The 16,769-nt window shown below is 37.9% G+C and overlaps 1 protein-coding gene across 15 annotated transcripts in view; it reads right to left on the bottom strand.

Annotated features, from left to right (window-relative positions):
- Positions 1 to 16,769, bottom strand: part of RALYL (RALY RNA binding protein like) — a 426,876-nt gene that overhangs the window by 267,376 nt on the left and 142,731 nt on the right. For 8 of the 15 annotated variants that reach the window (XM_032182403.1, XM_032182390.1, XM_032182384.1 and 5 more), the window contains one exon: positions 7,642 to 7,739. The exons of the other annotated variants lie outside the window; for them this stretch is intronic. In XM_032182403.1, coding sequence (XP_032038294.1) covers positions 7,642 to 7,675 — 34 coding nt within the window. In that variant the 5' untranslated portion in view covers positions 7,676 to 7,739. The remainder of the gene's footprint in view (positions 1 to 7,641; positions 7,740 to 16,769) is intronic. 15 annotated transcript variants of the gene reach the window in all.

Here is a 16,769-nt window from a genome sequence, read left to right as displayed (position 1 = left end):
ATTTGAAATCATAAATAACTTGTATTCACTGATCTAAATTAAATGGATATTGTAGAGATAGTGCTACAAGTAAAAATATAATGAAGAATAATGACAGTTGAACAAAAGCAAGTTTGAAATATTCATCATGTAAAGAAATTAACATTCAATTTTACATTCTTATAGTAATTGACATTGAAAAACAAATGCCCTAAAGAATTGTGCTCAGAAAATCAAATCTTTGAATCAATGTTAAAACCATTTCTGTTATCATTCAGATGTTACACATAGAAAGCGTATTTTGTTATGGATGTAACAACAGCAACAATTAATTTAATGTTTATCTTTTTATTGCTTTCTATGCTATCCTGCAACACTCATGAAACCAAACCTGTCTGATTTCCAACAAGAGCTGAGACAACATGAAAGGCTGGCTGTCTCCCTTACTCACTGGTGAAGCCTAAAATGCCTGATCTCAGAAGCCTTCCCTGTTATGCACTTTCCAACCATATTCAGTCTTTTGGAACAAAGGTACTGCAGTACCTTTGCAGTTTTTTGAGAACATGAAGAGAACAATTTAGCTGAACAAAGTGGGCCAAGTACATTAATTCAGTTTTGAAGAGATGTAAATGAGAGGCCTTACACAGCCCTCTGAGGCTGAAGCATAACTGTGCTACAGAAATACACAGAACACCGTCGTTTTTTCTTACACCTACATTTTATCTTTATTTCCAGCCTGATTCCTCCTCAGGCCCTGATCCTTCAGACTAATTGGTCTTCCCTAGTCCCTGATTAGGTGTTAGGTTGAGAAGCTCTACAGGTTCTGAGCAGGGCCACAAAAGCAGCTCTGGTGTGACCACTGCATGCTGGTAGACACTCACAGCACCAAGGGAAGCAGCACAGAGCTCCAAGCTGTAATCTGTTTAAAGCCGTCTCCTCAGGGTTTGTTTATTATCCACAAAACAACAGCAAGTCAACTGCAAAACACATGGCAAATGTCCCTGGAGGTTTTCTGAGCCACAGTCAAGCAGGACAGAGGGTCACACTTTCCTCTCTGATCACAGTCTTGTTTGTCCCTCTTGCTACAGAAGCCGTATGACCAGACAGAATCACTTTAATGCCTTACTGACTGTATTTGCCTTTTACTACAACATTTGCATCTAAACTCAACAGGAAAAAAAATGAAACTCTGTAGATATTCTGTTTTTGAAAAGAATTTCTCAACAATAAATGTTGATGGCAAATATTTTCATGACCACAAAATTATGGCTCTTGTTCCCACAACTTAAATAAAACAGAATATCAATAAAAATTTCATTCTCAACACAATAACTGAAAACATCCAATCCAGGTATTCTGTATGCTGGCTGATTTATTAGGATACTTTACTCAATCCCTTTCAACATTCATCTGATTGGACCACTGCCAAATAACAAAATAATTTGGAATTCAGCACAGGTTACTCAGAACCACCCTCTTTGGTATGCAGCCTCATATAAGCATGGCAAAAGAAAAACAACAGAATTTTGAAGCCTGTCTATATTGCAATACATTTTTATCCTCTAATTTGCATTTTTCCTTAGAAACAGTCAGCAATTTAAGAGCACCCTTTGCATCTTATCCACAACAACACGACTCAGAAAACAGAATTTACAAATGATACGTGAGTTTCAGCATAAAATTGTAGCTGAAAAATCCTATCTTGCATTCTAAAAAAGTCCCATCTTTTGCTTGAAAGGCTATGTCTACATGGTCTCATCAACCCAGTTTTGAGATAGCTTTTGTACTTCTGTCTACTCTAGAATAACATAAGCAGCCAAATAACAAAACAACCAATTCCTTGTGCTGCAGTACTCCTATGGTACCTTGCCAGAAGGCAATGAGAAGATGCAGTAAACAGTATGCTTAGCTTAAGTGAAGGGGTAGGTAGTGATTATTTCTACACAAACCTAGATATGTTTCAGAGTTCATATAATAATGGTGCCATGAAGCAAGCCCATGCTTAGAGGTGTATGAAAGGCAAGTATAACAGTATACACACAGTCAGTCATGAATCTAAATCATAACTGAGCCTCAAGGGCAGCAAACCAAACCGCGGGATCATACAACTTGTAAGCTACAGAAATAACTTTCAGAGTAATAATGTTCTTTCATCCATACAAGTACAGGCAAATCAAAGAGTTCTTATTAGTCCTGTTACAATGGCTTCTGTTTTTTACAGTTTATTCCCCAAAATGATGAAATTAAATCTGAAATGCACAGTTATCTGTTTTTCTGGTTTTATGTTCTGCCCTCCTATGTGCTTTTATGGTGAGTCACCAGTGCCTAAATGGCTTTACAGGTGCCAGTATGGTGGATATCTATGAAGCTTTGCCTTTGGAGCAAGTCTAAAGCCCACCAGTTTAGGTAACTCACCTCCAGGGAATTCAAGTGCAGTGAACATAGATCAGTAGGGCCAAGAAATCCAATAATCCCATACAAGCTGCCTGCAGTTCAATTTGGAGCTAAACACTGCTTTTAATTGAAATTATCATAGAATCATAGAATATCCCGAGTTGGAAGGGACCCACAAGGATCAACAAGTCCAACTCCTGGCACCACACAGGTCTACCCAAAAATTCAGGCCATGTTGCTAAGTGCACAGTCCAAATGCTTCTTAAACTCCATTCATTATGTTAATGAACCTGGAGTGGGTATATGCAGCAAGGTTTTGGGAGCCGGGGGCCATAGGGATGGCTTCTGTGAGAACAATCCAGAAGCTGTCCCATGTTAGATAAAGGCCCCGCTGCTGGCCAGAGCGGGGCCAATAAGCAGTGTGAGAGCATAAAGAAAGAGAAAAAAACTGCTGGGGAACAGCAGGTGGGAGAGAGAGAGGAGTGAGAAACAGCCTTGCAGACATCAAGGTCGGTGAAGAAGGAGAGGAGGTGCTCCAGGTGCCAGAGCTGAAGATCCCCTGTGGCCTGTGGAGAAGCCCCTGGTGGAGCAGGCTGTCTCCCTGCAGTCCATGGGTCCCACAGTGGAGCAGATCACCACGATGCAGCCTGTGGAGGAACCCCCAGTGGAGCAGGTGGACCTGCACTGAAAGAGGCTGCAGCCCATGGAGACCCCCCACCCCATGGAGGGCCTGCAGGAGTAGGCCCTGGGCTGGACCTCTAGCCTATGGAGAGGAGCCCATGCAGGAGCAGGTGACTTGGCAGGAGCTGCTGCCCATGGGGGACCCAGGTTGGAGCAGTTTGCTCCTGGAGGACGAACCCTGTGGTATAGACCCATGTTTGGAGCAGTTCTTGAAGAGCTGCTGCCTGTGGGAAACCCATGCAGGAACAGTTTGGGAAGGACAGCATATGATGGGAGAGAGCCCATATTGGAGCAGGGATGGAGAATGGCCATAAAGGAGTGGCAGAGATGAAGCATTAGGGACTGACCGCAGCCCCCATTCCATGTTTCCCCGCACTGCTCAGGGGGAGGAGGTGGAGGAGGGTAGATGGAGGGGAAGGTGTTTTTGTTTATCTCCTAGTCTGTTTTGTCTTTCATTATAATTGTTGAGTGATCTCCCTGTCCTTATTTCAACCCTTGAGCCCTTTGCATTGTATTTTCTCCCCCTTCCCCTTTGAGGAGAGAGAGTGAGAGAGCAGTGTGGTGGAGCTTGGCTGCCCACCTGAGTAACACCACTACAGCACCTCTGAAGACAAGATAAATACAGCCACTTTTCCAGTGGAAGTAGAGTTCAGCCTGCAGCTATGAATTCAACAGTCATCTTAATGATTGTTCTCCAAATGTGAAACATCAATAACATTGTCTTTAAATAAGATACCAACAAACAGAACATTTTCTCATCAGAGTGAAGAAGGTTACCAAATGTATTGGCACAACCCAAAATGAGTGTAGTTCTAGAAATCACAGTTTATGACTTTCTGTGGTTTTTCTTCTGTGGAATAATATATTTTTTTATTATGTTTTTGCAGAAGTGAATTGACAATGTCTTTAAATGAGTCAGGAGAATGGAAGAAATTTTAAATGTTTCGACATTTTGCTACCTCAAGTTTGCTGTGCAACAGTTTGACTTTACTTTTATGGCTGCTCTCAATTCCATTGCCTGTCAAAGGTTTCTAAGGTGTTACTACAGACACGGAGTTGTAGTGAAGGACCATTCATATCCCATTTGCCAAGCTGTTTCTTCCCACAGGCTACTCGGGATGCAGAACTGGTCTTCGGTATTTTATCTTTTCTTTCCCCCTTGCAAAAAATCTGCAGTGGGTGTATTTTTGCAACAACCTATTTGGGTGTTTTCATTCTGCAACTTGGCACCCAGAAGGAAAAAAACTAATTGGATGACTAGTGTATACATTTATTCTCTTATGTTATTCATGGCTTGCAGCTAAATTCAGCTAGCAGAAAGAGCAGACAGTTAGGCTGTTGTGACCCCGGAAATGGAAAACTTTGCTAGGTAGAAACCATCACTCCAGTCAAAGCTGGAAAGGTCAAGCTGATGCTGAGGCAGCTTGCCTTACAGCTTACCTGTCTCTTATTTGTGCAGCTGGTGATGGAGAAGAGTCACTATGTTCAATCTGTAGGGAACCACTTATTAAATGGTTCAGAGAATAAATATTTCAAAAGTTAGCCTGTTGACTATAAAGGGTGTAGTTTCATTATATAATAAACACACGCTTGATGTTCACAGAAGCAACTCTGTCAGTGTTGCCCTTTAGAGCATCGATCCAGTGCTGGTACGCATCAGAAAGAGAACAGAAATTTTGCTGCAAGTACAAGCCATGGACATAGTGTCATTGAATCACAGTGAAAACAAAATAATATAAATAAAGTAAGGTTGATAAACTCATAATGCCAAATATTTTTCAGAGTAATACAGTACCTGCAAACATTCTGCACTGCTGCCCATAAGGAAAAACTCATTTTGATAATCTAAATATTTGCCTGCTAGTCCCAACTGATTTGTCAGTAGCAGTGTTAATGTGCTAGGAATAGTAATGCAATAATTTTGAAAGCTCTTTTTTTTTGCATCCTTTGATATTCCAAGCATCTCAGTTGCTGTTCCTGAACAAGAAAATCACATAATTACTTCTGCAAAGAGGCTTGTCATAATCTGATGTTTAGTACAGACCTCTTTTTTCTTTAGAATGTGAACTCTGAAATGTTAAACTCAATAGGAACAGCCAACAAATGTACGCATTTTTCAGTGAAAATGGTGTTGTGCTGACAAAAATCACAGCCTGCTAATGCACCTTTTAGATTGATAAATGTGAATGTGAAAGCTGAACAATGTGACTTTCCTATCACGGTTTTCATTTGCATAGGTTACCTCAAGGCCTCCATTCAAATTATTTGGTCTCTTATATGAAATCAACAAACACAAACCACTCAATTTCTCAGCAACAATTTCCCATTGTTTCACTGCTTTCTCTTTTCAAGCTCTTCTTCTCCCCCAAAGCACCAAACACAGTGACACCAAAATGTGATAAAGCAAGTGAACTTTCTGATACATAGTAAAGATGAAGGAAGGGATTCACACAACATGTATAAGGCCAGACAATAAAAAAAAAAACAATTTCAGGTGAAATAGGATTCATTAATTTATCACTATAATTTTTGCTCATGATTCACCAGTTAGCAATAAGAAAAAACAAGACATAGAATAGCATGACTTCATGTGACTTGTGGGCTGTGCTAAAGCAGAGGTGAGAAGCTAAATTGTTGAATAGCAGTGTTTTCCCATTCCCCTTTGCTTTTTCTTCTTTTGAACCACGTGTGGTTCTGACACTCCTTTTGACCCCATTCAATCAGATAGAGCCAGAGACTAAAGTAAAGACCTAAGAAAACACGTATCCTAACATAACAAGAACACACGGTGCACAAAAAATGACAAATTCACTGACAAATCCCATGATGGAACATTTCTGACAGCTTTACCTCATGCTAGAAGAACTTCTGGCTATATTAAAATTACAGGTTGCCAAGGCCTGCCCTGTGGTCTTAAAGGTGAGAGTCACAGCATAGTTATTCATCTGGCTAAACTCCTTCTCCTCTCCTAAAACAGGGTGGGTACTCCTGAACCATCCCTGCTTCGAATTGCTTCCCAGATTGTACCCAGGGATGAGAGGCTACACGTCAGGGTACAAGCATCAAAAGAAGAGAGTTGTCCCTGAAACTTGCCTCCAGTGGACATCAGAATGACATTGAAATAGAAGAGCACTGGGTCCAGGAAAAACTACCATTTTCCCCTGTGGCCAGGGCACACACAAATCATTGCACCCTTTGAGAAGAGGTGCATCCGAAGGAGCTATCCTTCATTTCTCTGTGTAACCATTCTTTAGGTAACATGGAGATTAATAGAAGATTTAAGAGTAAACTTGTTTGGTTCAATCTGCTTTTGTTTCTTTGTTTGTTTTTTTTTCTTCTAGGCTACATCCTGCCTATATCAAAGTTTTATTGAAGTTTTGAAATATGAACAAAATAAATATATAAATAATAAGGGATGGTATGAATCAATGTACTGGCTCTGGCTGGGATGAAGTTAACTTTTCCTCCTGTAGCCCATACAGTGCTATCTACAGTGTATCTAGAACAGCATTGGTATCACACCAGTGTCGTGTCTGCTGCTGATCAATACTGGCACAGCATCAGGACTCCCTCTAACCCCTGCAAGAGCCAGCAGGCTGGGGGTGGGCAAGAGGTGAGGAAAGAACATCACCAAGGCAGCTGTCCTAAACCAACCAAAGGGGTATTCCATACCATATGGTGTCACACTCAGCAATAAAATGTGGAAAAAGGATGAAGAGGGGAGGGGTGGGCTCTCATGAAAACGTCTGTCCTCCTGAACAATGGTTACGTGTGTTGAGGCCCTGCTTCAAGGACGTGATCAAGCATCACTCACTGGTGGGGAGTAGAGAGTAATTTCTATCCTCTACACTTCCACGTGGTCTTTGCCTTTTTTTTTCTCTTTTCCCCTTGCCTTTTCCCTTTAGTTAAATTATTTAATTAATAATATTTTTCCCTTAATAATTATTTTTCCTTTAATTAAATTATCCTTATCTCAACCCATGAGGGGTTTCTTTCCTTTTCTTCTTCCCCTTCTCTTCTGAGGAGGGGCAGTGAGAGAGCAGTTGTGGTGTTCAGCTGCCTAGCAAGGTAAAACCACCACAATCAAACAAAAGTCTGTTTATAAGAAGGGAAGAGTCCCATGGTTCACACATATAAGTCATATAATGACAAAAAGAAAAGTATTTGGGTTAATGCAGCAAAGCATCATTGAGATTTAAAGCATTTTACAAATAATTAAAATATGACCTTGGTCCTCAGTGATACTGACATATCCATCTTCCATTGATAATCCAAATTAACATGATGTAGCTTTATTAGAAAAACAACACAGCTCTTGAATTACCAAACATATATCCCTGAATATGTTTTAGAATTAGCTTCCATGCTTGAGTGAGCCAAGAAGTGGTTGATTTTATAAGAAATATAGAGCTTTTCCTGCAAAGTGCTGAACCTTTTATATCCCACCAACCTATACACTACAAGGAGCACTCTAAATGCCACTGATTGCAGTCTGTACATTCTGTATGTAGAAGAAGCAAAATAATGAGGAATACAGAATGCTGTGTATCTATTGTTGTACATAAACAATACAAAAAATAAACTTACTATATCCTGAGGGTCTAATCTTGGCAGCAGTCATACACAGGAGTTTGAGCAGAGACAATAAATAACTGTGTAAATGTTTCCAAGATCAATTCCCAAATCTATAAAGAAATCATGTTAAGAGCTCAGGTAAAGTTGTCTTCTACATTTATATAGTTTACATATTAAAAACAAACAAAAAAAACAAACAAACAAACAAACAAAAACACATAAAAATACATAATTTACCATTAAATCTACATTAGAACATTCAAAGAATTGCTTGTTGTTCTTTCCCCCTCCACTGGCTATCAAAAAACAATTTAAAATTGAATAAAAAGGGAGATATTATCTGAACTGTAGGTGTTGTGAAAACTGTGCAGTGAAAATTAAAATACTAGTTTGTGCTGCAGCCATAAATTACTAAACTAATTATCTAGTAGCAGGCATAACTGAATCATTCAAAGGGGTAATTAGCAATCAGACATAATGAGTACTGCTACTATTTCTTGTCATACTGTATTTAGCTTCTGTGCAGCCTAGAGGAACTGAATTATTTCCTACCCTTCTCAGAGGGCATTACTGCTATATTGAGTGCATCAGCGCATATTATTACTCCCAGTAGTTTAATTCTTCACTGGACTGCACAATTCTGATTTTTCCTGTCAAAGTTTTGCATGATCTCCTGGGTCGTCTTAAGAAGGTATCATCTTCACAGTTTCCTCCTTAGATCAATGTAAACTACAACAAAATAAAATTACTTGACTCTTTTTTAATTTTTATTGTATTCTGTTCACAAACATATGCTGCATCTTATAGACTGTTCACGGTTTCTGTAGAACCTAGATGTCATGTACAGCATAAAATGGATGATCTAAAAAAAAAAAAAAGTAATAAATTATATCTAGAAACTACAGAAGGGAGTTAAGACAGTTAATGTTGACTGTTCAACTGAAAAAGTATAAAACCAGGTACACTGTTGATCAAAGCCAGTCTAGAGAGAACACAAGCTCAGCTTTTTTTTTTTTTTTTTTTTTTTTTCCAGACAGTTCAATACCCATACTTCCCCAAAAAGGAAAAAAAAAAAACAACAGAACAAAACAAAACACCCACCCCCCAAAAAAGTAGATGTTCCTTGTATTTGGAAAAAAAAGAGTTCACAGAGAATTCAAATTTTAATTCAAATTTTAATTCATAATGAATTCTGCTTGGTTGCTGTTTTAACTGTGTTATAGAATAGAGATAGAAAAGTTTATTTTCACCCAGTCTCCTTTTGTCAGAAACTTCAAATTACTGATAACCTATTATTTTGCCCCCCCCCCCCGCCTTTTTTTTTTTTTTTTTTTTTTGTACACACACATCCTCAGGAACTTTTCTTTATGAAAGTCAGATTACACCAATATCACTGCATTTTTGGAACACAGTTCAAGGACCTTGAAATATTCTTTATTAAAGAAGTTGATCACCTATAAAAAATGGTGGAAGCAGAATGCTGTAGTGAAAGAAGGAATACTACTCTCCAATTAAAAACAAAACCAATCAACCAACCAAAAATAATAATAATAATAAAAAAAAAAAACAAAACAAAAAACACAAACACAACCAAACAAAGAAAGACGTCCAGAGTATTGTAAATAAATATTATAAATATGTTATGTTAATATATATCAATAAAACATTAATGAATAAATAATTAGGTGCAAACGATCAAATTTTCTTTCAGCACTTGTAGGTTCAGGCAATTTTCATATGCGCTGTGTTGGAAGCAAAGAGGGAATTGCAGTGTGGGGTTATTTACCAGCTTACTCATGGACAGGCTCTTCAGCATGTCATTTGCTTGCTTGCTCCTGTGTGTTTGCAAAGGCCAGGGTTTGGCACTTAACAGTTTGGCCCACATTCCCAAACCAGATTAACATAATTTAGTGGTAAATTAGCATTTGTAGATGAGCAAGCACTGATTGTAATGTCAAGGCTTCTTTGCCTAAAAAAAAAATCAGAACAAGGTGTTTATGAGTTGCATCTACTTTTATTCAATAGCCACCTGTCAGTAGTAGCCCCTCTCTTAATAGACTGCTCTACTTATTTCTAGAATCTGTTACCTTTATTCAGAAAAAAGGAAAATATCACAAAATATCTCACTCAGGAAACCACCCACCCCCAAACATCTAATACACATAGTATGGTGGGCTGAAAATAATTTATTGCCTTTTTGTTGGTGGTGGTGTTTTTTTTTGTCGTTGTTTGTTTGTTTGTTTGTTTTTTCCTTTTTTTTTTTTTTTTTTTTTTTTTTTTTTTACTGCATTTAAATTAAGTTCTTCATGACTTTGGGTTGTAGTTTTATGCATAGGGATTCTACTGGTCTTTAGATCTAAGATGCTATTGCCCCAGTACTGAACATATTCATTGAAGCTAAGCAGATGAATAGACAGTTAAAAATAAGCCTGATTATTAGCTTTCCTTTTGAAACAAATACATTACACTTCAGGAAGCACATAGTTTAAACTTGGTTGTTATTAGTTTTACTCAGTCTAATTTAAAGAAAAAGGTATATATATTTTTTTCAGGTTACTGAAATCCCTCTTATATATCTGCCAATAATAAACCAACTTTATTATTGCCTAATTAAATTACTATAGCACTTTTATTTGGAATAATTATGACTTTTGCATTGCCATTGACATCTTTAGGGAACATTAAAAATTGTGTCTCATGTATATTTTTGCTTATTCAATACCCCAAGCATCCACATCTTGCTCTATGTTTAAATATATATGTGTATAAACAATGTAGACTTAGTAAATGATTAAGTTAAAGTGGATGTCTATAAAAAAGTTTCAAATGTCTGTGTTTATCTGTAACCCGTGTGTATTTAACCACATCATACAATGATGTGGTTTTAGCATCTAAATATTTGCAGAGAAGTCTCAAATGTAATTGATGATTATGCTTGTTTATTAGTGTAGCCATGAATATTGTCTTTTTATTATTATTATTATTTTTTTTTTCCTGACTGCAATTTCATTTTTATGTAATCTTTCAATGGAATGATTTATAGATTTTTTTTTTTATTATTATTTTTTTATTTTTGGATGTCAAGGGGTCACTATGAAACTCATATTCTTTCAGAAAGTCTGTTTTTTTCCTGTTTTCTTTTTCCTTCATCTCCTCACTTAATCCTGTATTCTCTTTTTGTTATCAAAAAGGAGATTTGGGGCATTTTGGTTCAAAATGCACGACACACAGATGGGTTACAACTTTTCCACTTTGATCTAAAAACCTCTCAAATGTCTTGATCAAAGAATTCCTTCCTGAGATCTGAGTCCTGTGGCCATTGGCTGTTTCACTGAAACAGAACTGTTCCCAGGAGTACATCCTGCAAGTCTGGCCTTGAAAAAATTGAGGTAGGGTGATAACATTCACTAACTGAAATCAGGTTTTCTTCCTTGCAGTTGCTTCCTCATTAGCAGCCCTTCTGTATCTCTGGCAATTGATCTATTTTGGCTATGTAAAATCTACATATTTACACATTCTGTGAATATGAAGCTTTAATCAGTCTACATCTTTATTTGTTCTACACAGTTTCTCTTAAAATTCTTTCCTTCTCAAATAAATGATAGTAGATTTCGTACTTGACAACTATGTCACAACATGCTTCTAATGAAGAACTAGTTTTCCTCACTTAAAGTCATTTATCTAAAAAGGTCAGTCCTGGTTTCAATAAGTCTCACAAGAAACACTGTCTTGCAATTTAAATTGAGATAAATATCATCCTGAAAAAGAGAAAGAGAGAGAGAGAGAGAGAGAGAGAGAGAGAGAGAGAAAGAGAGAGAAAGAGAAGGAGAAGGAGAAGGAGAAGGAGAAGGAGAAGGAGAAGGAGAAGGAGAAGGAGAAGGAGAAAAAAAAAAAGAGAAAGAGAAAGAAAAAGAGAAAGAAAAAAAGAAAAAAAAAGTTTAAACGGCATTATATGCATACTTATTTACAAAACACATACACAAAACCAGAAATCCACTAAACAAGATCAGATTTTGTTGTTGTTGTTTCATCCATTTGGCAGAAGCATGTTAATATACAAATAATCTACAATATTAAAATGAATGAGCTCTAGTTCTGGTTCTCATCCTCTGATATCAACATAACTTTGTGAGGCTTGACCAGTGCCTCTGCATTAAATCTGGTCCTGCCTGAAAGATTGTTAATTGTTCTCTTTCCTCTGGCCTCTCCTAATCCTGGAAAGTGTCAAATTACTATGGTTTATAGAACCCTAGATAAATCTTTGTGTAAACCAGCCAGAGAGGACATAAATGTTTCTTATATTTTGTTCCTAAGTGTGAACTTAATTTTATACACCGTTGTTTAAAGTTCAGCTGTAACCTTTATTCAAATATCAAATTCAACTTTGGGATTCAGTAAAGCTGAACAAGATAAATGTTTTTTGCTTTCCATTTCCACACTCTGACAGCAATTGTTGGTACAAGACTGACAGAATTGGGCTAAATTCATGTCAAAACTACAGGTTTTCTTATTTACTTCCTTATCCCACCATAGCTGCAACCAAATATCACTGTGATAAAACAGCTGTCCCAATTCCCAGACTTATTACCTAACCAGTCTTTAAATCTTATTCTAATCACTGACCGCACAGATCATTTTGTAACCATTTTCTTATTTCCTTCCGCACATTTAACCTTTTCTCACAATTTATTTTTATTTGTCAAACACATAGACATGCAACCCTCAGGTGACAAGGTACTCATTGACAGCAAACCTGAGACTTTGGGGTGCTTTGAGTACCCAAGTGCAAGGGTACAGGAAACTACTGACTTTATAGCTCTGAGAGTGACATACCATAATGCAATACCATAAATATCATAAAGCAATCCTGGAAGTGTAGTTTCTACTAAGTGAAGTTCCTGGTCTTTAAGTCTTTGGATAAAAAAAAAAAAGGTCATTTTAGCGTGACTTTTTAGATGCAGTTTGTTCTGTCTGCTAGTGTTTTTTTGTTTTGTTTTGTTTTGTTTTGTTTTGTTTTATTATTTGTTTTGTTTTGTTTTGTTTTGCTTTTTCAGAAAGGGAAAAGGAAAAACAAACAAACAAACATATTCTATCTTCAGAAGAGGTGGTAATGTTTTTGTAAACAGAGACCTTGTGTTATGATATACTGAGTTTTGAAATTATACATCATTCAGAGTTACACAGAAAAGATTCCTAAAGAGCTGACAGAGCACCTATTAATGCCTTGAGGTTAAAATAACTGTCAAAAAATGTTAGCTTGAAAAAGTTAATTTGACTAATTTGATGGCAGATTTTATGACATATTTTCAGAGTAGAAGTATTTTCTAAATGTCATCAGGTTTTGCTCTTTGTCTGAAACTGGTACATGCCACATGTACTTTATCTCCCAGAATAACAAAATAATGAAAGAAGCAACAAAAAGCACTTTTAGAAACATACTTCTAAAAAGCAGCTGTATTCCTTATGTCCCCTCCTGGAATAAATTTAGAAGGATGCAAATGAAAGCAGAATTCTTCCCAGATTTTAAACATGTAGCTCCAATGACAAACACTTATGGGAGAAATTATGCCCTCAGATACACTTCAGCAGCTGGATTCCAGTACATGTTTTGAAGACAGAGTTTGCCCTAAAGAAGTAAAATAAAGGACAGTCTAATAACCTTCAAACGGGTCACACTTAAATGTGATGCCAAGAGGATAGAGTACCAAAGACGAGGGAGAAGCAGCTGCATCTAGTAGACTAGGATTCAGCTTGTTAAATTTATATATATATATATATATATATATATACACGTTTATATAAATACATATCCATAGCATATACAAAAATTCAACAGTTCTTTAGATAAATCTGATAATTTCTCTTTCCTATGTTGGAGATAAATGGCACTTATTTTTACCTTACTGCACTATTAGTATTTTTTTAAAGTAGTAAAGAGAGATTATGAATGACATTTTAAGCTCTAGTCTCAGGTCTTTCAGGTTCTTTCTAGTTCTCAGCATCAACATACAGTATTTGTTATGCAAAATTCTGAAACTTCCAACTAAGCATGCATTCCAGTACTATACATGTACCTTTGTCTAGGATAGGTTAAAATTCTTAGGATATTAAAAATTGCTGTACTTAGAAATGATGATTCACACATGTTACATATTTTTCCATGTTCCTCATTTCATTTGATTTCAAATGCTATTTAAACAAAACACATTAATGTATCTGCTATATATATATTAATTTGCAGAAATAAAGGAACAGAAAATCAGTCATAAAGATTTTAGTTATTGTCATTTTATGGTAGACACCATGTTTGTTTTAGAACATACCTAAACTGAACTCTAAACTAAAATATTATTCTAAATATTACAGTGACAGTGATGCATGAAAGATTGACAGCTACCTTTTAAAAATTCATCTTTTGACTATGCATTCATTTGGTTGAACAACTATCCTTCAAAATTTGTATTACATCCATTTTCTATTGGAAAGTTTCAGGCTTCAGGACATCTCAGACTACTGCTTTGACATATTTTCCTTCAGCAGCATTTCCAAGTTTAAAAGACTTCAAATAATATGTTACGTTATGTACCTTCTCTTATTTCAAAATGGACAATCAAAATAAATTTAAAAAAAAGACAGAAGTTTTTTAATCTGAATGGATTAAAGTCTGATTTAACAGCATTCTCTTTCATGTTTTAGGAAATAAAAATTCATTTCATATGTATTAGTACAAAATACAGAGCATAGACACAAAACAAGTAAGGCTTCTAAATATAATCACAGAATCACAGAATCATCTAGGTTGAAAGAGACCTCCAAGATCACCGAGTCCAACCTCTGACCTAACACTAACCAGTTCTCCACTAAACCATATCACTAAGCTATACTTCTAAATGTCTTTTTAAGACCTTCAGGGATGGTGACTGAACAACCTCCCTGAGCAGCCCATTCCAATGTCTAACAACCCTTTCGGTAAAGAAGTTCTTCCTAATACCCAACCTAAACCTCCCCTGGTGCAACTTTAGCCCATTCCCCTCATCCTGTCACCAGGCATGTGGGAGAATAGACCAACCCCCACCTCGCTACAGCCTCCTTTAACATACCTGTATAAAGCAATAAGATCATCCCTGAACCTCCTCTTCTCCAGACTGAACAACCCAGCTCCCCCAGCCACTCCTCATAAGACTTGTTCTCCAGAGACCTCACCAGCTTTCTTGCCCTTCTCTGGACTTGCTTGAGCACCTCGATGTCCTTCTTGTAGCGAGGGGCCCAAAACTGAACACAGTATTCGAGGTGCGGCCTCACCAGAGCCGAGTACAGGGGGACAATCACTTCCCTAGACCTTCTGGCCACACTGCTTCTTATACAAGCCAGGATGCCGTTGGCCTTCTTGGCCACCTGAACACACTGCTGGCTCATATTCAGCCCACTATCAACCAATACTCCCAGGTCCTTCTCTGCCAGGCAGCTTTCCAACCACTCATCTCCCAGCCTGTAGCTCTGCTTGGGGTTGTTGTGCCCCAGGTACAAGACCTGGCACTTGGCCTTGTTGAACTTCATAGAGTTGACCTCAGCCCATTGGTTCAGCCTATCCAGATCCTCCTGCAGAGCCTTCCTGCCCTCAAGCAGATCGACACATGCACCTAACTTGGTGTCGTCTGCAAACTTACTGAGGATGCACTCAATCCCCTCATCTAGATCATTGATAAAGATATTAAAGACTGGCCCCAGTACCGAGCCCTGGGGGACTCCACTAGTGACTGGCCTCCAACTGGATTTAACTCCATTCACCACAACTCTTAAGCCCAGCTATCCAGCCGGTTTCTAACCCAATGAAGCGTACGCCAGTCCAAGTCAAGAGCAGCCAGTTTCTCAAGGAGAATGCTGTGGGAAATGGTGTCAAAAGCCCTGCTGAAGTCAAGGTAGACCACATCCCCAGCCTTTTCCTCATCCACCAAGCATGTCACTTTGTCATAGAAAGAGATGAGGTTCATCAAGCAGGACCTGCCTTTCATAAACCCATGCTGACTGGGCCTGATCTCCTGGTTGCCCTGTAAGTGCCGCATCTGCCCTCCGGAAGTCCTGACTTCTCCAAGAATAGAGAACTCTACCATTTCATGGTCACTCTGCCCAAGACAGCTCCCGGCCACCACATCTCCCACCAGTCCTTCTCTGTTTGTGAACAGAAGATCTAGCGGGTCACCTCCCCTGGTAGGCTCACTAACCATCTACATCAAGAAACTATCTTCCACATTCTCCAGAAACCTCCTAGACTGCTTCCTCTGAGCTGTATTGCATGTCCAGGATATGTCTGGGAAGTTGAAGTCCCCCACGAGGACAAGAGTTGATGATTTCACAACTTTTGCCAGCTGCCTGTAGAACTCCTCATCCACTTCCTCATCCTGGTTTGGCAGTCTGTAACAGACCCCCACCAGGATGCCTTCCTTGTTGGCCTTCCCACCAATCCTAACCTATAGGGACTCAACCTTATCATTCCCAGACTCAGCCTCGAGTTCCACAACATCAAAATATAATACATAGAGCCACACCACCACCCCTTCTTCACTAGAACCTCAGATTCCAGTTGTGCTAGGGAAAATATTATAGGCAAAACGGCATGGTGAAAACTAGACAGAAGTAATTTTTTCATTTGATTTTTTATGTTCTGTACAAGAAGACTAAATTTCCAGTTAAATTTTCCACTAATGAATGAAAATTAACAGCTAAAAGAGCACATCTCCCTAAAGGAGGTACAGTTTTGAGTTAATTTTACTAGTTTCTGAAGTTTCCAGTTCTGAAAAGGACCAGAACTATCAACTTCCCCATGTGAAGGTTTTGTTAAATTCTTATTTCATAGGGTTAGATAAAATCAGCACAATATTCTTAGAAAGAAAATAGCTTTGAACTACTGACACTTACATGACCTTAGCAGTGCAGAAGACTTCTGTAGCTGTACATGTATCTTTCAGTGGCCACCTACTTATCTATGGATTCTCTTTTAAGGTTTAGCACACCTTTATCAGAAGTTCACAACATCATTACCACTATACAAAATTTTCCCTTGTCTTTGCCTCCTTTTTATACTAATAGTGTTCCAAGCAGCATCAAAGCTTGCAGAAACAAGCTATTTTTGCAGAAGCCAG

Source organism: Aythya fuligula, chromosome 2 (assembly GCF_009819795.1).
Source record: "Aythya fuligula isolate bAytFul2 chromosome 2, bAytFul2.pri, whole genome shotgun sequence".
NCBI lineage: Eukaryota > Metazoa > Chordata > Aves > Anseriformes > Anatidae > Aythya > Aythya fuligula.
Note: the sequence above shows the minus strand (reverse complement) of the source record. Positions and strands in the feature narration are given on the sequence as shown.